Source organism: Stegodyphus dumicola, chromosome X2, assembly GCF_044657685.1.
Source record: "Stegodyphus dumicola isolate Sdum_Otavi_A_Nest chromosome X2, ASM4465768v1".
Taxonomy (NCBI): domain Eukaryota; kingdom Metazoa; phylum Arthropoda; class Arachnida; order Araneae; family Eresidae; genus Stegodyphus; species Stegodyphus dumicola.
The window spans coordinates 55,792,646-55,817,727 of record NC_140781.1 but is presented as its reverse complement, the minus strand read 5'-3'; the positions used below and the strand labels follow the sequence as shown (position 1 = coordinate 55,817,727).

The following is a 25,082-nucleotide window of genomic DNA, read 5'->3' as shown; positions in this document are numbered from 1 at the left end:
GATTTACCCCAAGAGTAAAATCATAAATTATTTTGTTTCAGTTTTTAGCGAAAGCTTTAGTAGCTGTAAATAAGAGAGTGTATAGGGCGTAGAATATTTGATCACGCAATGAGTTCTGGGGTGGATAAAGCTTCTTGAAGTTTCATCTTCAGAAAATCTACAGATGAAACTTTAAGATGTTTAATTTCCGGTGTTTCTTCGCGTAATTCCCCTTCCCCCCCCCCAGCTTTTCAGCGCTTGGTTGGGAAACTTTTAAAAATATTGGTGCATTTTTCCTCTTCAGAAAACGAACTCTCCTTGTACAGACATTAGGTATTTTGGGAAGCAGACGAGATGAAAAATGAGCAATCGCCTTCGCCAGGAATCGAACCACGGTCCTCTGGAATACCAGCCCAGCGTGCAGAACTACTACACCACGAAGGCACGCTAGAAAAGTGGGAGAAATACCTTATATACTCCCCTTTTTAAAGGGCGACTGGGGTTTTTAGGAGACCCAATCGCCAAATCCTGGGTGTGAAGAACCCCATCCAACACCCTTTTAGTTCGGGCGCCTCTGTAGAGACATTAGGTATTTTCGGACGCAGATGAGATGAAAAATTAGCAATTGCCTTCGCCGGGAATCGAACCACGGACCTTTGGATATCGGCCCAGCGTGCAGAACCACTACACTACGAAGGCACGCTAGGAAAGTGGGAAAAATACTTTATATCCTAAATTTTAAAATGAATTCGTCCGCGTAGTTTCTGCTTTCGTCTTACTAATAAACCATCGCAAACTTCTTGCGAAGGTCATGCTGAACTTTTCCCTTCTAAATGTTGAATATTATAACAGCCTAATTCAAGAACAAACCAATCACAGTGAAGCAAAAGAGAACTGACATTGGTTGCTGATTCAGCTGCACGTTCACCTTCTCTCATTATTTATGGATGATTTGAAGCCTAAGAAATAGCACAGACAGCAAAAAGGAAGGGTGAGATTTAAGTTACAGGGAAGTAGGAATCAAGATATCTTATTAGTCATTGCTAATATTACTATGTTATATCGTTAATATTAATATTAATTATTATTGTTAATATTACTATGTATTCTTATTGGAATGCTTCTTTTAAGGAAATAATGCTGTGATAGTTACCAGTAGTTTATGCATGACTACTCGTCATTTGTTATGTCCTTACTGTAACCGCGTCTTTCGAAAATTAAACTATTGGCTTAATTGTCCTCTCTCGATTTTCGGATGATAAAATTAGGGAAAAAAATGGGGGCAAAATGCAAGGAAATACAGTATTTATAACGTTACAGATAATAGTGAATGTAATCAATTACGTTTTTATTAATTTCGCCTTTATTCTCATTTTTAAATTCTCTATGAAAATTCGTCATAAGTTGGAAATATTCCCCGGCTTTGAAAAATAATGGTTAAATTATGAAAAGAACATTGTCATAATTAAATATGTAAAATGTTTTATTGTGCGTATATTTTACAGTAATTTTTAATTAGGATTCAGTGCTTCTCTTCTAGATGGAATCAAAATTCTTTTCTCGTAATCAAACAGTTTTGTCTGATGTCTAGTAGAGCTTGATGCTACTAAAGCATTTTAAATTTACAGACCAGCGTGCTTTTATGAAAACGTGACAGACTCTTTTAAATCTTCACCTGCTAATTTCGTAAGTACATAATATTTATTCAGCTTCCTTCAAAATCAAGTTCGACATCATTCGTATTTAGCTTGGACAGATTCGCATTTATGGTCTCTCACGTTTTTTGATTTTATGGAAATGGAAGTGGTATGCACTAGTTGCAATCTGCGCTTGCTTAGTAGCTAACTATACTTGTGATATTTAAATATGAGTTTTGATTCCGTGCCACAGTTAAATCTGCTGAAAAATGTCTGAATCCGAAAAAATGGTGAGTGATAATTTCTTTAAAAGTTCACTTTAAAACGAGAAGCTTGAGTTATAAGATATTTTCTCCCTCCTTTCTGCATGTTTTCGTGGTGTAACGGTAGCATATTCGGCGCGCATTCGAGAGGTCCAGATTCGAGACCCGGCAAGGGCATTGCTAAATTTTCGTGATTCCTACTTCAAAAATCCTAATGACGGTACAGTGGCGCCCGAACTAAAAGGTCGTGGATGATGATTCACCACCACCACGATTTGGCGATTGGGTCCCCTAATCCCCAGTCGCCCTTTAATAAGGGAATTATGTAAGGTATTTTTCCCTCCTTTCTGCATGCCTTCGTGGTGTAACGGTAGCACACTCAGCGCGTATTCGAGAGGTCCAGGTTTGAGTCCCAGAAGGACACTGCACATACTTCACGTCTTCCTGCTTCAAAATAACCTAATGACTCTACAGAGTAATTGGCTTGGTAGCAGGTAAAAATTTAGATCCGACTGATTAGGACGCAGACAAAAATATTTGTCCATTTGTCAGAATCCTATTGTATAACAGATATTGCTACTTCTAGCCATAGATTAGTTCTGTGAAATTTTGTAAATATAAATAAAAAATTTTAATAAATTCCCTTTCTGTATTTAGGGCGGTTTCAATTTAGTATACATTAAAGCAAAAGTTTGTTGCCAGTCTTTTAAAAGTAAAGTATTACAAATTAAAATGTTTAATAAATAAAAAGTCGAATAAATCGAAACTTAAATAAAATTCTAAGTTGCAATGTGTTGAGAGCACTGTTAAAACTAAAACTAACTAAAAGTGATGTCTCATTTATTTCAGTGACTGGCTAATCTTATGTATATGCATAATAGAAGACTTAAGCAAATTATTCAGATGATCGAACACATGAAACTAATGAGAAAGAAATGTGCGTGACACTTAGTTTAGAATTAGAAGGTGCATGGAAATCTTTTATACGTAAAAAAGAAATGATACTCTGTTGCATATCATTGTTGGCTTCTTGACTGTGAATTTAAATTTTCTTCCTTCAAAATTGTTCAAAAGAAAATTATTGGCGAATTTTCAGCTCGATATTTTTTACATATGTAAAAGTCTTATTACTTTAGTCAATGATTTGAATTCCAGTGTTAACTGTTAACCATTTTTAAATCATTTAATCTTTTACTTAAATTTCTTCTTTTCTTCTTTACAGATGAATATATCTGCCTTTCGTATCTTGATTTATATCTTTTCTCCTGTGCTGGTGAAAAAGGGAGTCTAGACATTTCTGGAAACTCTGTTAAGCTTCTCCTTTTCTTTTTTCCTTTCTTTCATTCTTTTTTTTTTTTTTTTTTTTTTTTTTTTTTTTTTTTTTTTTTTTTTGATTTGCACTCTGCTTCTTATAGCTGATAGTAATTTATCGCGGATACATATACACACACACGTGTTATTTATTACTACATTTATATTTATTAAATACCAAAGCTTACCAATTACTGCAAACAGCTTTTTCTAGAAAAGGATAACTACTTGCACATTGTTAAGTTTGTAACATCCAGGACAATTTATCACGTTTTTTATTGAATTTTTAAATCATATCGACGCTGACTAAATGAACTCAATGAATATATAACCGTTAAAAGTAGGCAAAATTCAGTCTTATGTTAACGCTGGTTTCCAATAAAAAGATTTTTCAAGAGACAGTATGACATATATTTTTCTTCATTTGAAGTAACTGTGTAACACCGCCATTCTTAGGTTGAGTTCTGTTTTCATACCGCACTGAAATGATAATTTCGGATATGCTCACGGCCGTATCTTTTTCTGCGAGAATAACTTTTTACCTGGGGTTTTGGATGATTTTTAAAATTAGTCAAGTATCAAAGTCCAAAAGAAAAGAAAACTGTTAACCATGGTCTGTATTTGTCCTATACTATGGATATCTATGCTTAGCTTAACACGCAACTTTTACGGATAATGTGCAAACCATGGCTTACATTTCAAAATCTCAAAAACAGAATCTCGGCTTTGCATACATCTTCTGCAGATTAGTGGAAATACTTTAACATAATTTTTTTATTGCTTCTAAAGCTTAAAAAGATGTAATCATACGTAAAGCTCTGTAATACACGAGTGTTCCCAAATAAAAATATACAGCGGGGCAGGTCGAAAACGGCAAGTAATTCCCATGTAAGGTTCTGCTTATATAGAAATTCAAATTGTGTAAGGTACTGCTTATATACTAGAAGTTCAAGTCAGTCAGATTCTAGTAGACTTAAAAGCTAGTTATCTCTTTAGTCTAAAGCAATGATAAAGTCGTTAGAAGGTTAAAATAACCTGTAAAGTCTATATCTCTTTGGGAACATAAACTTTTAAAAGGACTCTTGTTATCTTTTTGCCCTGTGGAACTAGACAGAGATCAGAAGAAGGGACTATAAGAACCTTTTATTCAAGCATAAAATCAACAAATGACCCAACTTGGGTTACAGGAAGCCGTCACCTCTGGCTTAATAGAAATACGTAACGAATAATAATTTTAAGGTGTGGTAGATTAGCCTAACGGCTCACAAAATATTTTAACGCGCAGAAAGAGCTCTGGTTTGTAGTAAACCGTCAAGACAAGCCTTATGGCGAGAACACATCAACACCGCTAACGCAAGTCGCTGATAATCACAGCACAACGTGGCCTGAAATAGCCAAACACGCTCTAAAAATAACTTCCGAAACTCTTGCTTAAATAGCACTTCTCTCTACCTTAATCTGAATAAACTCTCGCTATCTCATTTACATTCTGGCATGAAGAGCGTGGTTAAAAAGAAAGTAATAGGAAAGTCAAACTAAAACAAACTGCTAGCTAAAAATAAATAGATAAACTTCACAAACCTTAACACTTAAAAATAGAAGGCACTGCTTGTGCTACATGTGAACTTCCGCTACTTTCGGGTATTTAAAATAACATAAGATGAAGTAAAATCATTCAAGTAATCTAGTCTGAGACTACATACAAAATAGACTACTTAAGCTGGCTCAAGTAATTAAGGGCGCGTATTTAAATATCAGCTAACAAGAAGGCTAAAGCCGAAGAGCTTTGGTAGAGCTGATAACTGCAAGCGAGGCTGTCAGAAGCTCTGACTCTAAAATATTCAAACCGTCGGTTTAAATACACAACAACTAATTTGCATTCTGGTGATGAATACGAAAAGAGGTTTAAGTTAATTTCAATTCATAATAAACGGTCAATTAACATAAAATCCTACACCCTGTAACGTGCATACGGGATGGAAAAACTTAGATAGGTTGTCTACTTTAAATTTATTTTAAAACTTAGCATAGGCTTTCTTTAATAAGTAACATTACAGCATAATTACGGAAGGGGAAAGACGGCAGATTTTTCAATACTCGATACATCTTATTCTCTGGGCATTTCTTGGATAAAAGCCCTTTTTTTTTTTTTTTTTTTTTTTTTTTTTGCACTTACAAAAAACGAGTCATCGGAAAACCGCCAAAGGAGTGTGATCTTAACGAGTTTTTCCTTGATCACTTTCATCGGCTTCCGCGGCAGACACTGCTGCTCGTTCCCAAGAGAACAGAAAGTTTTCTAATATACATTTGTTGTCTGTCACAACCCACTTACCAATGAGGATTTTTAAGTAACTTAGATCTCTGATAAGGATAAGGTAATCATAATAATGATGATGAAGATAATGATAAGTACTATAAATTTTAATACTAGCTTGAAATAGTAATGCCGTTTAACAGCAATAATGATAATAATATCTTCACTTTATAGCATTAAGTTACAGCAATACAGCTTTTTATATAATTGCAAGTGACGAATAGTACATAGAGTCTAGATAGGAGGGAGGATAAGCAGGAAAAATGTATACAGACTTGAACAATTAAATACCTCTTGAAAAACCGATTGGTGACAGACGTATGGTTCCAGTATAAGAATTGAATAAAATAACTTAAGTTTATGGCTATGAAGATTTTAATCACGTGACATCTTTTATTGGCTAAAAGTATAGGAAACGTAATTTTTTGTTTGGGCTCCGCAGAGATAATAGTGCCAGTGAGGAAAATGTTTTTTCACATTCGAAAGCTACCTTTTATTTTAAAATTACCTTAGTGTAGAAGCGCTGGTTTCAGTTTGCGTTCACAAAAATGCTGCTGTTCGAAATTTGATATTTAATCAAAATTAATTTTATATGATCTCTATATCGTCTTCCTTTTAATTTTATATGATCCCTATATCGTTTTCCTTTTAATTTTATATGATCCCTATATCGTCTTCCTTTTAATTTTATATGATCCCTATATCATATTCATTTTAATTTTATACGATTCCTATATCGCCTTCCTTTTAATTTTATATATGATCCCTATATCGTCTTCCTTTTCTTAGGTTGAATGTGGCTAAAGTCATATGATTTTTGACCAATTTTTAGGGGCAGTTTTCCACATTACACTCCGAGCGTTTTTTAAAGACTTTTAGTAAAATAAGACAAAATTTACTGAATGGAACTTTTCTCGTAGAAGGTGCGTATTAAAATTTGTATTTTGCATTTTTTTCGCGAGACGAAAAGTATCGTAGGTCTGAAGCTCATCTTATTCAATTCATTTCTTAAACTTAAGACCAGCTGCGCTCCAACCGGGATTCGAATCATGGATCTTTCGCAGCTGCTAGCCAGATGTACTAACCGCTTACATATGACAGTGCGCTCTACGGTTATGATAACTTTTTACATTTTCCCCCACTTAAAAAGACGAGTGTGAAGGGACACAAGATCCAGTCAGCCAAATTCAGGTGCTGACGAATTTATTGCTGGATTTTAAATAATATTGTTTTAGCTCAATGACCCCTGCTGAGACCATTAGGATTTTCTGAGTCAAACGTGAAAACTAAATGTAGTGAAACGTAACCCTTGCTGGGTTTTTAGCGATGGAGCTTTCAACTGTTGGGCGTGCTTATCACTTACACTTTGAGAACACGCATGGGAGATGAGATAATTCTTTTCAGATGTCTGATCAGTCACTCAAAAAATAATAATTTTGCCATCTTTTTTTAGCAACTTCAATATAGATTACAGATTAGCACTAATCTAACGTTGCATCAACATTTTACTTCCAGGATGAGACAATTTTGAAGTAAGAAAATGGGCTAATATTAATCGTAAGGTGATTGAGAAGGTGCTGGAAATTCAAGATTTAATTTTAGATTGGTGGAGGAGAAATTTAACTCAATTCTGTCACAATGGATTCTGGATTTGATTCTTTTGTTTACTCCATGCTCCAGAAATTATTTCTCAATTCGTAACTGTTTAGTTATAAATTATTCCTTCAGATCGCGTTCATAAGTTCGGAAAGCCGTAAGTCGAGTTGCCTCTACCAGGAGACATCGTGCAATAGTATATAAAAAAATCCCTTTATGTAATAGTTTTCTTTTTCTATAACTGGTTTACAACAGTATAAAATAATAAAAACAGTCTCATTTTAAACACTACTGAATTACGTAAGCGGTTAAGAAAATTACAAATTTATAGCTTCAAAGATACACGAGAGATTGTTTTTTTAACGTGTTCATTATTCTTTTCTTATCATTTCGAAAGCTTAGACAAGAAGTACTCACACCTAAGCATTGTAAGATATAAATGTTATCAGACAAAAACGCAGTACTGGAAAGTCTTAAGATGCAATAACCTCAAGACTTCATGAAAAACAATAGCAAAATTTCAAAATTACACTTTTTTAGATAAGATCTTACTAAACAAAAGAAAATGTTTACTTCTTCTAATCCTAGAGGATTTCTTAGACTATCTAGCTCATTCCCTTTTGTCTTAATGATAAAAAACTCGAGTTATCAAGACACTTGTTTAACAAAACTAACATTAAGCGATTAAATTGTTAAAAAAATAAGTTAGTACAGTAGGTGAGCGTTTCGCAGTTCGGGAAAGGTATTTATGAATGAAAGTGCTCACAGGTATGCTCTGTTTTATATATCTATGAAATAATATGATTCCTGAATATTAGGCATAAATATTAACATTATATTATAAATATTTAAAAGAAGTAAAGCAAAATTACTAAAGCAGTAATTTTGCTTAATAAATAAAGCAGTTTACATTTTATTGCATTTGCTTTTTACTTTTATGTCAGAATTTTAATCTTTAAAATTTTAGAAGTTTCTCTAATTTCTTTGCCTCCTTTTCACTCAAATGTTTCTCTAAAGTATAATAATTTTTCCATCAAATTCTCACTTGACGAATATTTATTGATGACTGTTTCTTTCCCTATATTTATGTAATTTAGTATAGAATAAAGCTAATTAACTATTAGGGAATGGTTAAAGTTAATATAATGCCAATCATCTACTTCGAACTTATACCATGCATAGCATAGCCTTTTATTCTGTGAATTGAAAAGGCAGAAGAATTTTGTATAAGAAGACATTTCGGATAACTTTTTTAAGTTTATAAGGTTTATATTACTTTACTAATAGTTATTTTAATTTGTTAGCTTTTCTATCCCTTCTTGTTTCTTTCTCGTTTTCTCGCAAATATATAAAGGAGTTAGGGTGGACGAGAATGTATTTAAACTGAAATAGTGAAAAGGTTAGTCAGAACGTGTTTTCGCTGTTGAGCGCGCACATTGTTATTTCTACCGGCTGTTCGAATTTTGTATCTCGGCTTCGTATTCTTGCCTCCGAAGTTATCATCATGTCGGTGTAGATTTCTGTGTCAACATGCTAGGTTAAACTAATTTGTGTAGTATTGAACTGCTACCTTAATTCTTAAATTTAGTTTATTACCAATATCTTTCAGTTCCTCACCATACGTGAATGGTTAAATTGTAAGCACGCAAAAACGTGTCGTTTGTAAATAACTGATTTTACGAAAAGAGTGTTTTAATCCCTTCCTCTGTTATATTCATATTCTAAGTGAGAAGTCGCTAAACAGACTTTCAAGTAGATCTAGTATCAGTGTTTGTTAGCCAAGAAAACTAGATCTTACATATTAACCGGTAGGAATTATTTTAAGACGCTAAATTTTTAGAAATACATATAGCTAAGTAAAAATATGCATTATAACAAATTGCTTCTATCTAAGTTATGAATCATCATTGTTTGAGTTTTAATTTCTTAGAAATATAAATATAGGTAAGCGAAAATATGCATTATAATAAAATGCCTCTATCTAAATGAATGATTATCCTTTGAGTTTCAAAGTTTTTAGAAGTACGTATAGCTAAGCAAAAATATACATTACAAATAAATTGATTTTATCTAAGTTACTTAATGAAAAACCGTCCATTTGAGTTTTATCTCTGTAGCACTTAAAAGCGATTATAGCACGCCGTTTTTCAATGAGCAGTATCAGTGTTGCCAAATCGAGCGATTTTTCGCAAATTTCCGACTTTCGATTAATTTACGTTTATGCGAATTTTGTACTGCTCCATCGTATCCTGGTGACACTTTGTGATACTTAAATTTTTTGTAATATGTCATAAAATTCGTTTGTGTTAATATGATGTGTGTATTCAAATGGATTTATGATAAAAAGTAATACTTTAATATTTATGCTTAAATGAAAGTTGGTAACACGCGATCGTAATGCATGTGCAGTTTTCGACAATAGTTACTAGTATTTTCACACTTTTCACTGATTGCTTTGTTTAATGTTTTGATGATCTATGAATAGGAGTCCAAAGTTTTAAGTCAAATTCTAGCTGCTCTGTTTGAGTAACACGTATATTCACTGTGCTTGTTCTATAATATATTTTTATTTCAAATGCTAAATTTATCTCTTTCTTTTTCCCATACTAATAATTTCAGCATACACCATTAAAATAAGAGGAAGAAGATCATATCTGTTAAAAATAATTATATAAATGATTTCAAAAGCTAAAACCAAAAAGATTCTAAAATGTGTCGTTGCCTGTCTTTTGTGTAAAGGGTGATATAGAAGTATTTTTCGAACTCCTGAGACCACAGATTGTGTTGCATGATTGACAGATGTACCAATTCCACAGAAATAAGGTAATAACGGGGAAGATTATTACAAAACAAATGTAAAACGATGTTATGCCCTTTGATATTAGAGATTTTATCTCTCTCTATCAGTGTTGTTTATCAGTCAGTCCCCCCCTCCAAATTTCCAAAATGATTACTTGACAGTTTGATCTTGTACATCATATATTTGAAATCGTTCTCCTGATCATAATATTGCTAAGAACTAAATATTTGAAGTAACTTAAAAACAAATCATAGGAACACCGTATTCCTGAATAACAAAACCAGCTTCTAAATAACGAAAAAAAATCGAATTACAGTGCTTAAGGTATGCGAACACATTGAAAAGGCCAAATTTCACCCAAAATGTTAATTTTCTTTTATTCATTCATAATATTTATTAAATTTTGGTATTCTATAATTAGTCTTCGTAGAAAATAAATGGAAAAAAGTGTTTATGATACACCCTATACTCAGGTTTTAAAAAAAGAAAAAAACGTGTTCGGATACCCTCAGAGATTGAATTTGCGATGACGTCAGGGATCATGTGGTCTCGCGAACCTATGAAGTCACAAAATCACATGGTATCTAACGTCATGTACCACTTTTGGAGACTTTTCGGTTCTACTCTTGTTATAGCTAAAGCATTTGTGGCGACACTGAGCAGCACCCTGAACAGCTAATATAGATTCATTTTATTCAGAGAAATGTAAAGCAGCCCTTACAGTTCCAACAATTTTCCTTTTGATATGTTTTTCCTTTTTGGCAAAAGGGAATGAATGAATAGAATTATAGAAAAAAAAGAAACCAGACAGACAACCATTAGCGAATTTTCTGATCAAAGTAACTATACTCTGTTGCAATGAATAACCCAAATGTGTAGCGATCACTAGTCTGTTACTTTTAATTAAAAACATCGTTGCATATACTCGTATTTGTGTCTTTGTTCATATAAACTAATTTAAAAGAAGAGTATGTGTTAATTTTATAAAATATATGTACGATTAGTATATATGTATATCTGCACAAATATATTGTTCATAAAAGATTCTATATTCTTAAACCCATTTCACGGTAAATAAAATTGTCAAAAATATTAAGAACAAAATTTGTCCCCAGCTTAAGTTGGAATCAACGGGACCTCTGGAACGGCACTCCTCAAGTAACTTTTCACATCTTTCTCACCGAAATAAAGTGACAAATAGACCCCACAAGGGGTGCCTGAACTAAAAGGTGTTGGACAATAATTCGTCATCACCAGAATTTGGAGATTGGGTCCCCTCTTCTCCAGTCACCCTAACAGAGGGATTATGCGAGGCATTTTCTTCCTTCTTAACTCTGTTTCTTCAACTTTCATTGTATAATTGGTAACCTTCGTGGTATAATTGGAAGCACGTCCGTCTGCTATTTGCCAGAAGTTCGTGTCTCGGCGAGGACACTGCACATTTCTCACATCTTGAGCTCCGACATGAAATGCGTAATAGCATCTACAAAGTGAACGTGAATCCGACGGAACTGTTCACTTTACTAAAGATAGTTGCTGTATTTATCATAGCAACCAAGATTCAAAATCTGATTCAGAAATTTATTATTTCGCGGTATGTGATTTTTATTGTTCAGTTTCCCTTTTTTCTTGAGTATTTGTTTTCAGTTTTAAAAAATTCAGGAAATATTTTTAATTGAATTTTTATTACCTACCAAAATTTCATTTATTTTCTTTTTCGAGGTGTTTATTTAGTTTCGAGGCTTAATAAAAATTAAAGCAATTTTTACGAGTCATAATTTTCAACAAATTCTAAGTATTCTTTTTCTTCCATTTTCTGTTCTAATTTTATTTCGGTTTTAATACCTTCAGCTAGAAAAATGGGGACATTTTTATTTCTTTTTTTGGATCAAAGTTTTTTAAAATATCAAAGATTTACTTCTGGTGTAAAATTTTAGTCAAATATACACTTTCTATATCTGTTCGAAAATCTGGTAACAGAGCACATGTTAGTTCTGCAAGTACGACAGGAAAACTTATCCATCTCACAAATGAGAAGCATTGTTTTGTTATTGTTAATCATAAATAATGCGATTATGAGCATCAAACAACATGTGCGATTTAAATCGATTTATTTGAGAAGTAGGATGGATAGATATGATTCGTGCGAGAGTGATTTTATATTTCAATTTCTTTCGCAACACTCAAAATATCGGGTAAAAGTAAATAACTTTGTGCATAGGTATTACTTAAAAAACTGAGGCGAAATTAGGACTTAATTTCTAATACTAGATGTGTCTGAACTCAGCCGAAGATTCCCAGAGAAAACGATTAGGAATAGATAGATAATTAAAATATTAACAAACAAAGCAGTAAATAAGGAGTAAATAAAATTAAATAAAATGTAAATAAATTAGTAAAAAATATTCAAAATTAAAGTTAAATTAGAGGTAAAGAATAAGTTAAACTAAAATAAATGTATCATATAGTTTAGTTGAAATAATAAAACATACGAAAGCTATACAAATTAACAGCAATGAGATAGGGTATTCAGGATTAAAAAAAAGTAAATCTTTTGATGGTTTGGTTTATTTGATTATGGCAAAGTACTCGAGGATTTTCTGCCTAAAGGGAGGGATGCCTTCGTGGAGAACTTTCTATGGCAAACTGACTTGTATATACGGATTAAACATCGGAAAACCACGAAAATACCCATGCAGCGACTCGCCCGGCGAACGGGCTGGCTGCATGGGTACCGGACCGAATTATCTGTATTCAGAAACTAAATCTTTTGAACTATATTCTTTTTCATGGTCAAATAAATTTGCTCTTTTCTTTTGACTTCTAACCCGTTTAAAGCCTATTTGACCAAATGAATACAGCCCTCGAATATTCCATTTTTTGAAGAGATCACTTGTTGTCATGAGATGTTTCTTCGGTTACCTGGTCAAAGTTTCCCGCGTAGTATTTTACTCTTTTCGGGAAAAATGAGGCATGTATTCAGTAGCGAGTATTCATGTTCATGAGTAGGCATGTATTCAGTTCTACAGTAATACTGTAGAGACATTAGATTATTTTGAAGCAGGAGATGTGAGAAATGATCAATGCCCTTGCCGGAATTCGAACCTCGGACCTCTCGAATACGTTCCAGTGTGCTGACCATTACACCACGAAGACATGCTAAGAAAGCGGAGAAATACATTTATAATACTTTTACTAACTTATAGAGTCTCACTCTATTTGAAAGCATAAAATTTAGACTCTACGTAGAACACGAAGTAGAGAATACTCGCTATGTCTTTGAAGAATAAATGCTGCAGAAGAACGTTTAAATAACCTTTTTATTTGAATTCAAATAAACAGATGCATGCACTAGGTGCTGACAATTTACCACCACTTGTGGCTTATTAAATTTAATGGAAAATAAAAATGTAACGAATCACTAATAAATTTGAATGGCTAACGACTGGCTCCTTAGCTTAACTAACGCTAAATCGGCTGCATACAGCAAAGCCGATCCGTGAAACGTCGGTATAAACTGAAAGGTAGCCAACACCGACGAGACAGCTAAATTCAAACACACAGCATAAACTCGGAATTAACTCCGCTACTACTTCGTCACAGCAGCTTAAATACAGCAGCTTAAAACAGCACAGCAGCTTAAAACGCAGCTTAAATACTGCTTCTGAAACATGTTTAAATTTGAATACTACGTCATTATAAAATTTACATTCCGGCAGGAAACTGAAATCAGAAGCGAAAGAAAAATAAAACCAAAAATAATTGGTTAGAATAAAATAAGGTCTTTATAAACTTCGAAAAGTAATGTTTCGTGGAATACTTGATTTTTTGATAATGTGGTAATTTTATCATTAAACGTGTTGTGTCTTCTTCGGTTACCTCTCAAACGAGCGATTTTTCTAGCTGACAGAATTTTTTTCAGGATCAGTTTTTCATATGATAAATCAATTATTGTTTTTTATAAAGGATGTTTCATAGGATACGGAACAACATTTTATAGGAAGTTTATTCGTTGAGGATTTGTATAAAAATTAAAATTTAGCATGATTTTGTCAAAATGTGTCACTTGATGAAAATTGTCATAACCTGAAAAACCTTATCTGATTCATTTTTAAAATTTAGTTTGTTCTTAAACTTGGTTCTCGGTTGGTCAGCCGTGAGCGTGATCAACCGTTAAAGAGATATTCACACCTGCAACGTGAAATATCTACTCCTACCGGAACACCTCTTTTTCATGTACTGAAAAGAAACCCACCAATATGAAATTCAAAATTAGGTAAAATTCAACCTTATATTGACGGCAGTTTTATCTTTAAAAAGTGAAATTTCCTTTGATTTATTAGTTGCCACAAAATATCAAGGTGCTATCTACGTAAGATAAAAGATGCCTTCATGTAAGACTTATTATTCAGGGAAACTAGACTTTGGGTAACCATGCATCCATACAGTCATCTGAAATACAATTTGTTGCAGTAGTAACATATGGAAGCCCACTGAAATAGCATAAGCAGACTAAATAAGAATAATTGAAAATGAAATGCGTGGTATTGTCAAGCTTTTGTTTCATTTTTGCATAAAATTTGCCATTAAAATTAGACGCGTCTGTCTAATTTCTGCAGGAAATGTATAGTTGGTTTTGTTTGCAGTTAATTATGGAGCAAACTCATATTGCTGATTAACCGATTTGGCATATTAGTTTATTTTATTCTTTGCCGGGATTAGAATATAAACATATAAAATAGGATATGAATTGTCTTCTTTTCCGCATTGCTTACAATGAAAAATTAAAATAAATTTTTTAGTACCAATGTAGGGTTTTCCTTAGTTTACTAACTAATTTTTTTAAATTTTGGTATATTTTCTGGATTCTCTATTTCCCCTCGCATTTCCCCGCCAGGATGCAAATTAAGCGGGTGAAAGGGAGTATTTAAACGGTTGAAATGAATAGTTTAGACCAGGGGTTTGACTAACGGATACCATCTAAACAAATATTGAAAAACTTTAATACCACCACCATATTTTACAATGACTATCTTTTAACTTCTCAATAGAAATATACTTTCTCAATAGAACTATAAAAAAATTGTACTTTGCCTTTTGCACAACCTATTTGTATTAAATATGCACATATTAAAATATTAGATTAAAAATTAGTTAACATTTTAATTATCAAAATTTAAGTTATTCTAAAATTTCGTGTCAATTTTATTGTGAGAATTAGTTAATTATGTGTAGAATTTCAGTGTGCATAGTTCTAAAACTTGGTGTGACATTTGGGGCTGTTTAAGAGAGATAAATTTCTTTATGACTGGTCTTATTTTACTTAGCTTTAACCATAAATTAGGATCCACTTTTAAATTTGTTCTGTATTTATTTTTCAAATATAACATGCAAGAAAATCCTCGTTCACACAAATAGGTGTTGCAAAAAGGCAATAAAAAATTGATAGCTTTATTTGAGACGCGGTCAAATTCTTTTTTTCGGTTCAGCCAAAAGTTAACAAATGTGTTATTTTTGAAATCTCTAGTTAGAGTTCAATCACGGAAAATTTCTATCAGTTGTTCTTTTTCTTCAGGAGATTTTTTAATTTAATTGTTAAAACACTTTGTTTCTTTGCGAACCACCTATTTTTATCTTGCGTACCACCGGTTGAGAATCGCTGGTTTAGACAGAGCGTGATTTCGCTAGTGTAGCGCACATTTGCTATTTGTTCTCCAGCTGTTAGGTAACAGCTACGCATTCTGGCCGTTTAGACTATCGCCGGTGTAGGTTGCTGAGTCAGCTTGTTAGGTTAAATTTGTGAAGTCTAGCGCTAGACTTCACAAATTTATTTTTCGAATCTATTGTTAAAATTACCTTAAGTTATCATCACAAGTAGTCGGTGTTTTTGTGAGCACGAAGTCCGTGCCCCTTTCTGTTAAAGAGTTGTTATAAATAAAAAGGGCTTTTTACATCCTTTATCTGTTGCGTTACTTTTCACGCCTGTGCGAGAAGTCGCCTGGCTAGACTTTGAGATCTAAGAAGGTTAGATGCTATACTAATTAAATAAAAAGGAGGTTTCAAATTTTGAATGTTTTGTGGAAGATATGATAAACCTTTCTAATATAACTAATACTGAAATAAAATTTTATTTTTTAAAAATTTATGCCATGAGCATATTAAAAACTGATTCGTTAATTAATCGAATACCATTTAATTTGGCTCAATTGTGGACATTCATGTGCAAGATTAGAAACAGAATGTTTTATTTTCAAATTTACATTGCCGTATAACAATAATAACATACTGCGCGGCGTTGGCCGAAGACAGTTCTTGACGACTCGGAGACGCCAGTGTCTACAATGGCACATGAAATGAATGACATGGAAATTGTTTACTTCTCTTGCATAGGACAAAAAGCAAACCCTCAGAAACAATTAACTTCTCAAACACACTTATTCGAGAAACCTCTAGCCCTGTTCCTGATGTTTAAATATGTAATATAAATACAAGCGAATTTTCCTTAAAAACATCTTCCAGGATGGATTTCTTAACTGAGTAGATACTTTTTGAATGCCAAATAATTCAGCATTAGTCAACCAATTTTAAGAAGATTAAATTTCCAGTATGTTCATTAATTAACAATGTTAATCGAAAAATCTCTTTCCACCTTTCTTTTCAGATATTTCAAAATGAGAGACGAAAACCAGAATTCGAAAGAGCCACTGATTAAAAATGAGGCTCCATTTTATGGCAGTTTGTCCGGTACATTTCCTCTCAGTTTAGGAAAATCTCAAGAAGGCATGAAAGCCAAAATAAAATACACTTCAACACAATGGCTGACTCTGGTAACCTTGGCCTTTGGAAACTTCTGTGCAGGAGCATGTGTATCACTGCAAGCTCCATTTTTTCCAGCAGAGGTATGATTTAAATTGGAAAGCTTATAATAATTTCAATACTTTCCTTTATGATTTCTTTTTATATTTTCTGACTTTTACTTAAAACATGTCTAAATTTTTCATATATGATATTAACCTTCAATTTTAAGTACAAATTAGGAAACAGAATTAAAATGCACATTTTCACTAAAAATAATAAAAAATTTTTTTTTGATTTTAAATATTAGTTATCTAAAATATCATACATTCATTTCTTTTTTTCCATTAAATTATATTTGCTAAAATGTCAGTACTTTGTTTTACGGCTGTAAATGAAATCAGTTTTTGTGACTGAAAAATCTACTATATCTCTTTAAGGCATCAAATTTAAAAGACAACGTAAAAGTCTTACCTTTTTCCCAAGTACTAGAAATCATTTTTACTTCTAAAGATAAATTAATTACCAGATAAATTTTTAATTAATGGCAGAAATGGCAATTAATAGCATGAATTAACAGTTCCTTAACGATGCTGCTAACAGGCATTGCCGGTTTCTTCATGGTGTTGACAACCTACTGCCATATAATATACATTAGATTCTTCTGTGCAACAGAAATCTATATTCAAACATCGTACACATTTATTTTTCTTCTACAGCAGAAGTAGCCCACCAGCGGCCGAGCGGTAAAGTCGCTGAACACTGGTAGTTCGGTCCGAGGTTCGAATCCCGCGAACGGGCTGGCTGCATGGGTGTTTTTGTGGTTTTCCCCATGTGTAACGTGTATACGAGCCAGTTTCCCTTAGAAAGTCCTCCACGAAAGGCATCCCTCCTCTTAGGCAGATAGCCCTAGTGTGCTTTGCCGTAATTAAATACACCAACACCATCTACAGCAGAAGTTCAAAATTATTTCCATTGATAATTTTTGCTAGTCGTCTTCTATTTATTTCATTAAAATAAGAGTTTAAAAATTTAATAACTTTAAATTTAGATGCAGTTTTTTTTTTTTTTTTTTTTTTTTTTGTTTAACTTTACTACGAGTAAAACATAGGTTACTATATAGTTGTTGCACACTTAATGAACAAAAGTGCAAAAGTGAAAACAATAAAAAATATTACATAAGATATTTAAGTAACCGATAAATTAGACTTTCTCTTATCATTCAATAGACGTGAGAGATAACTTTCGAAATCTGAAATACACTCTGAGATTCTTGCTAATCTTTATGGAACTTACTTTTCGATCAGCTAAAAGAGGACCAGATTGATTAGTTTTAAAGCCAATTGATTAGTTTTCAAACAAAAGGATATGTAATCATTGTTCTACTTCAGTGAAACAAAGCAACATCAACTGCATGTCTGTGTTTTGGCGTAAAAATTAAAAGTAAATACTTTATATTAGAACCATAAATACTTTATATTAGAACCATAAATACTTTATATTAGAACCATAAATACTTTATTTATTTAGTTTGATTAATTTCTCGCATATGCTTTATAATTCAGTTAATTTTAAAACAAACAAATTTCCGCCGAAATTTTGGCAAAATTATCATTTCATATATATATTAAAGAATATACAGATATATTTACGAATTGTGAGTCACCTAACCAGGATAGTGGTTAGTGACTCTGACTCACGTACCGAAGGGCTTCGGTTTCGAATCCCGGAGAAGGCATGGATGTTTGTAAATGTACAGTGTCTGTGTGCCATGGGAGCATTCTAAATATTCGGCGAACCGTAAGTCCTCTCGAGAGGTTAATGGAAGGGAAAGAGGGGTTAGGAGCAAAGCCGTATTGTCTCCTGCACGATGCCCTACGCGCTTGCCTACGACAGGTGCAATCTCACCTCCTTGCCACAATGAATTTCGTGGGCTTGCTCTGATATCAGACAAGCGAGATTAGTGACAGCAACAACAACATATTATGAGTTTCTATAAAAGATATCAGACTTGATAAAGTAATATATACACCTGATAAAGTAATATCGAGCATATTTTCAAAATCCCCTTTGTATCATCAACACAAAAGATTCATACTATTGTGCTTAAGACAATGATCTCAGTATCAACTTCATACTGTAGGAAGCAAGAACAAATGTCGCTGTTAATATCAAACACCTTTCGCATTAAATACAATAAAATCCGTATGCTATAGTGTAGTTGTCTCAAACAAGAGGCCTCCGAAGAAATTTTATACGGCCAGTGAATATACTTCCTGTAAATTAATTAGCATTATTATGGCATATTAATTATTATGACAAGAATTTGAGGAAAACGTTTAAGCTTTTAATAAATTAGAGCCTAATTTTACATTATATCCATTGCTTTTAAAACGAACGCGAGTAACGCGCTAGTAAATCTACAGCTGGATCTAATTAATTTAAACTGTGGTACGCTATTCAAAGATTTGAAAATACAGATTTGATTAACTTTTATTCATACTTGTCAAAATATAAGTATCCTCAACTAAAAAATTTTGCAATAAGAGTGATTGTCTTTTTTGGGGAGTACATTTGTGTATGAATAGTTTTTCCTGTGGTACTTACGTATTAACGCAACCAGGCCAAAATTCGCATAAATCGCCAAATTTGGCGACCCTAATTACGGCAACCTACGTGTTAATGGGGCGTGTTCTACCACAGCAATGGGTTTTCGGCGGAATTTGCCGAGAAAAGAAAGAGACTTTTTTGGTTACTGTACCTAACAGAAGCGCCGTTACCCTCATGGAAAAAAATTTGCGAAAATATCAAGGAAGGAAGCATCATTTATTCGGATTGCTGGAAAGGATACAATACAAGTGAGTTCGAAAATGCTGGAATGTTCAAAATGGAACTGTTAATCACAAATATAACTTTGTGGATCCCAACACGGGCGTTCACACACAGCATGTGGAGCGCATGTGGGGCTCAGCCAAATGGCGCATCAAAAAACAGAGAGGAACAGCCCGTCATCATCTTGACTCATACCTTATCGAATTTATATGGCGCCAAGCTCAAGCTGTTAATGGCGAAGACGGTTTTCAATCAGTGCTAAAATAACCAAAAGATTTCCGCCGAAAAAATAATTCTGCAACTTATTCAAATTCGAAACCGGAAGGGTTTAATTGCTATTTTATATTTTAAAACAAAATAATATAAAAAACTGTATTCAAAATTATCTGTAATTAATAAATGTACATTTTCTTTTTATTCATACTTTTTTACTCAAACTTACAAATCGCGCCAACCTGGTTGCGATAATACGTAAGTACCTTTCCTGTAGTAAACAGAAGATAATAGAGTAAATAACAGAAGAATCAGACAGATCGATGAGCATTCAGAATCCGTGATGAAATCCGTTTTTCTCCAATGTTACAGACTTTATCAAAATCGAAACACCATCAGGTCTTGTAGGTGAAAGTTATAGTAAGAAGTGTATAATTATTTGCATATAAATGTATGTACCTTTTCTGTGTACGTAGTGAAAAAATTAATACATAAAAGGAACAGAATAAGTTGTCATTATTTATTCTTAAGTTTTCTGAAATTCAATCTTATTATGCAAACAATTTCGACATTTGATTCTGAGTTAACTAACTTTAGAAAAACAAATATTAATTTCTTCATCTCAAAGATAAAACAGCTTTATTTCGTTATCTTTTAGCTATTACATCACAAAAATTGAAGGATTCATTGAAAGGGTTTCAGGACTGAATGAAATGATAAATGCTTTTACTGAATACTGTACGTTATAAACTCACAGCTAGGAACCGTTTCGTGTATTTTTCTACATGTTGAAAAAGTACAATTTAATTTGAAACAATGAAAATAATTTTTTTATAAACCGCAACTTAATTTTTGAAAGTCTTTTTTGCGTTGATCGCTTAGAAAATTGCATCATATCTTCGAGTTTAATTCTTGAAATGTTTCCTTAAACTAATTATACACCCTTAAATCGAAATTACTTTAAAGAAATAAAATGATTTAATAATTTCTCTATCAATAATATTCTTTTATAAGCGAAACTCATTATATGCTGTAAGTATTAATCTCTAATCTGTAACTATCGATATTAATCTGTAACTGCAATATTAATTTGTAATTTTGTAGACACAATAGGATTTTTGGAAGCCGGAGAGATGAAAAATTAGCAACCGCCTTCGTCGGGAATCGAACCACGGACCTCTAGAATACCGGTCCAGCGTGTAGAACCACTGCACCACGAAGGCACGCTAGGAAGGTAGAAGAAATACCTTATAACTGTAATATTAATCTGTAACTATAATATAATTCTGTAACTGTAGTATTAATCTGTAACCAAAGTTGTAAATATTAATCTGGAATTCTTCCTAATTGTATACTTGATTAACTTTGAGTACTCCATTACGCTTTCGATTAGCAAGTATTAACTCTGATGCAAGTCTCACTTTCTTTGATAGCATAAAGTCACGAGCTCTAGAAAGACTATAGAGGAATAATCCTCTTGTTTCGAATTGTAGACAGACAAGTCAGAAGAAGGGCGTGAATAGCCCTTTTATTTGAACACACAGAAGGAACAATGCCCCAACTTGGATTTGCACATGCCAACACTTCTGATTTAACTTAAACAAGTAATTTTGAACTAAAATCAAATGTAGTTAGATTAGCCTACAGGCTCATAGGATAATTTAACTCGCAGGAAGGCTCTAATTTGTAGAAAGCCATGTAAACAAGCCTAATGGCTAGAAGCACTCAACGCCAAAGGATCGAATCGCTATTTAGTCACGAATCCAGAATCCGTGATAAAGTAATGGCTGCAAGTTAGGCAGAACACTCTTTAAAATCAACTTCCAGGTTCCGCTATATGCCGAGAATAACATGCAGTTTGCATGTTTTTATCCGGTTGTCGTAAGGTAGGTGCCACTGAAGGCCCTTGAGGTAGAATGGATGCTAGAGCTGGGTCCGGGAGGACAGTATAGTTGGGGTGAATGTAAAATCAACTTGCGAAATCTTCGGTTAAATACCATTTCTTTCTCCTTCAATCTGAATAAACGCTCGCTATCGCATTTACATTATGGCATGAAAAGCATCGGTGAAATGGAGAGCGATAGGGAAGTTATTTCAACTCAAAATTAACTATTAATCAAAAATAAATAGATAAATCCTAACAGTTTACCGTTGCGGGAAACTCATAATCACTTCCTGAAACGTAGATACATATTATTATTATTTCTTCTTTTTAATCAACGTATAACGTATTTCTCCCGCTTTCCTAGCGTGCCTTCGTGGTGTAGTGGTTCTGCACGCTGGGCCGGTATTCCAGTGGTCCATGGTTCGATTCCCGGCGATGGCGATTGCTCATTTTTCATCTTGCCTGCTTCCAAAAATCCTAATGTCTCTACAAACGTTTAATTCAATCATTTCTGGAGTTAATATACTTTAAATAACGTCTGTTTCCGGAAGTTATTATTACTTATATTATTCAAAAGATGAAGGAATAGTTAAGCTTATGGCTGGTTTTTAAACTGATTATATACTCTTTTGCAAAAAAAATCGAAGCACCGAGAAGGACTTTTGCGATCGTGACGAAATTTGGTATGCAAAAACATCTTGATCGAAGATGCAAATGATCAAAGTTTCAAGGCAAATGAACAGGAATTGCGATCATAGCGCACATTTCTGTTGCGCAATTCGCAAAGTATAAAACCAGTAACAGAGGCGGAAAATTTATCTTTATTTTTATTGCTGCCATTGTAATTCCGTAAAGAAGCAACTAAAGATGCCGTTACGACGATATCGAAGAACTTACAGACAACTAAACGACTTCGAACGTGGTCGCATTGTAGGGTTGCGTGAAGCTGGGTGGTCATACAGAGAAATAGGCCGCCACCTGCAGCGTACAGACACCGCTGTGCAAAGATGTTGGCAGCAATAGTTGCTACAAGAAAATTACCAACGAAATGAAGGCTCTGGAAAGGAAAAGGAGCACAAATGCGAGGCAAGATAGGATGATTGTTCGCCAGGCCCGAACCTCCCCAACGGTATCATTGTCGACTATTCAACGCACTACAGCCACGTCTATACCTCCCGTGGTACCGTCCACCATCTCACGGCGCTTGTCTGAGGAGGGGTTACGCTTACAGATGCCTTTAAGATGCCATTACCCCACAAAATCGGCGGAGTCGTCTGAAGTGGTGTCGCAGCCGATTATTATAGCTGCTATCAGACTGACATCGTATAGCGTTCAGCGATGAATCCCGCTTCACTCTTGGAGAAGATGACCCCCGTGTTCGTGTCTGGAGAGGACGGGGCCAGCGATCCCAGTCAGCCTTTGCTTTACAAAAGCATACAGCTATAATCTCTGGTGTGATGGTGTGGGGCTCTACTTCTTATGACAGCAAGTCATCTTTAATCATCCTTCGTACATCTTTAACAGCTCAATGATATGTTGATACCATCCTGCGGCCGGTTGCGTTATTCTTCATAGCACGTCATCCTGGGGCCATTTTCCAACCAGATAATGCCAGGCCACATACCGCTCGCATATCTCTGGACTGATACTCTTCCTTAGCCAGCAAGGTCAACAGACCTTTCACCAATCGAACATGTCTGGGACATGGTAGGCCGCCAGATTCGGGTACCACAAAATATCGGAGATCTGGAGCGACAACTGATAAATGCCTGACAGATTGTGTCGCAGGATGACATTAGGAACCTCTACTACTCCTTGCCTCGATGAATTCAAGCATACATTGCCGCCAGGGGCGGTTCGATCAACTAATAACTTTAACACTCAGTTGGGTGATTGTGAGCTGTGAACAGGTACTATGACCTTGATTTTTAATCATTTTATTATCTGTGTATGAGCTATACACAGCTTCAATTTCATCAAAAACAACCACTTCCTTCATGGTGCTTCCATTTTTTTGCAAAAGAGTGTAAATATTCTTTGAGGTCAGTAAAGTCACGCAGTTGCATGCGTGATGAAAATGATTTAACATTGGTTTCATAACGTAAACTTTCAATTTTTCTAAATATATATGTATGTGTGTATGTGTATAATATAAAAAATACGACATACATCGACTCAGTACCCACAACATCAACAAAAGCTACACCATATGAAATCTCCAGAAAAAGCTATCCGTCTTCTCATCGAATACTTCTAATTCCCACCGTATGTGTCAATAAATTCGCTTTATGCGTTAAACACGTACAAAGCCTGCATTAAAGCTTTGCTTTGAAAAATGTCACAGCTTGGAAGAGCTCTAATATTTTGTCATACTGTAACCCAAACGAGATTTACATGTACGTAGGTAGATCCAAAAGTTTTCGGCCTCACATATAAAAAATTCTTCCTTGCAGACATGCAGTAAATGAATAAATTTTAAAGTTTCATTAGTAAAATCGTCTTCTTTCATTTTTGAGTGTTTATTGAATGATATGATGTGCTAGTTTTTTCTGAAATATTTAGAATCCAGTATGATTAAATTTTTGATTTAAATAGGTTTTAATCTCTAAGAAATAACACAACGCTTGGATCGCGTGAATGCTAATACGCCTCCTTATTATTTATAGCGAAAGAATGTATAAAACAATTCTAATATAAGAAATAATAATATAATTCTGTATAGGCTGAGAATCGCTAAAAGATAATTCTCGTGAAGTTCGATCATTACATAAGCAATATTTCCTGGCATTCGGACAGTGGAGTAGCGAGCATAACTGGTGCCCAGGGCAAAAATACCTTATTGGCGCTCCCCCCCCAAAAAAAACTCAGTGATCTGATGAAAATTTTGTTTGGAGATCATTTGGCGACCCTCTGCGAGCGGCGCCCGGGGCATCATACAACCCCTGGCCCCCCTTCGCTACGCCACTGCATTCGAAAATACTGCTCGTGTCTTCGAGGAATTGCTGCGTGGCAGGAGACTAAATGTCAAAGAGATAGCAGAAAACTGGATAAACAACAATTCTACATGAATATCTTCACACTAAACAAAATCTCTGCAAGATAGATACACTCCGACTTCTTTAGCAACTGAAAAACAACTTGCCAATGCAATTCAAAAACAGCAGTGCGGATTTAATTAATTGGCTTTACAGACCATGTTTAGCTGCAAGCGATTATTATCTGTCTTCTGAAAATGAAATCTGACCTTCATAGAAAGAGATTTAGTGATATTGATGGCGTGAAGAGAGTAGGTTAAGGAACGTTTGGAGGACAAACCTGCAGATTACTTTCAAGTGGCACAGATTTTTATCATTAAAAGATGTTAAAAGTGTATAGAGGTGCACAGAGATCATATTGAAAAACGAAACATTTTTTTTGTTTCCTTTAGAAGTCTATCATTTAAATCGACATTTAAAAA

General features: G+C 34.0%; 1 protein-coding gene and 1 long non-coding RNA gene across 5 annotated transcripts in view; one reads left to right on the top strand and one right to left on the bottom strand.

The window, feature by feature from the left end:
* The window catches only part of LOC118182338 (uncharacterized), a 315,423-nt gene that overhangs the window by 64,053 nt on the left and 226,288 nt on the right, over window positions 1-25,082 (bottom strand). The window lies entirely within an intron of this gene.
* The window catches only part of LOC118182336 (MFS-type transporter SLC18B1-like), a 102,464-nt gene that overhangs the window by 31,227 nt on the left and 46,155 nt on the right, over window positions 1-25,082 (top strand). For 2 of the 4 annotated variants that reach the window (XM_035351669.1, XM_035351670.2), the window contains exon 2: window positions 16,562-16,799. In XM_035351669.1, the coding sequence (XP_035207560.1) occupies window positions 16,562-16,799 (238 nt within the window). Of the gene's footprint in view, window positions 1-1,756; window positions 1,907-7,723; window positions 7,869-16,561; window positions 16,800-25,082 lie in introns of those variants that run through there. The other 2 variants (XM_035351671.2, XM_035351668.2) reach the window with 2 other exon arrangements.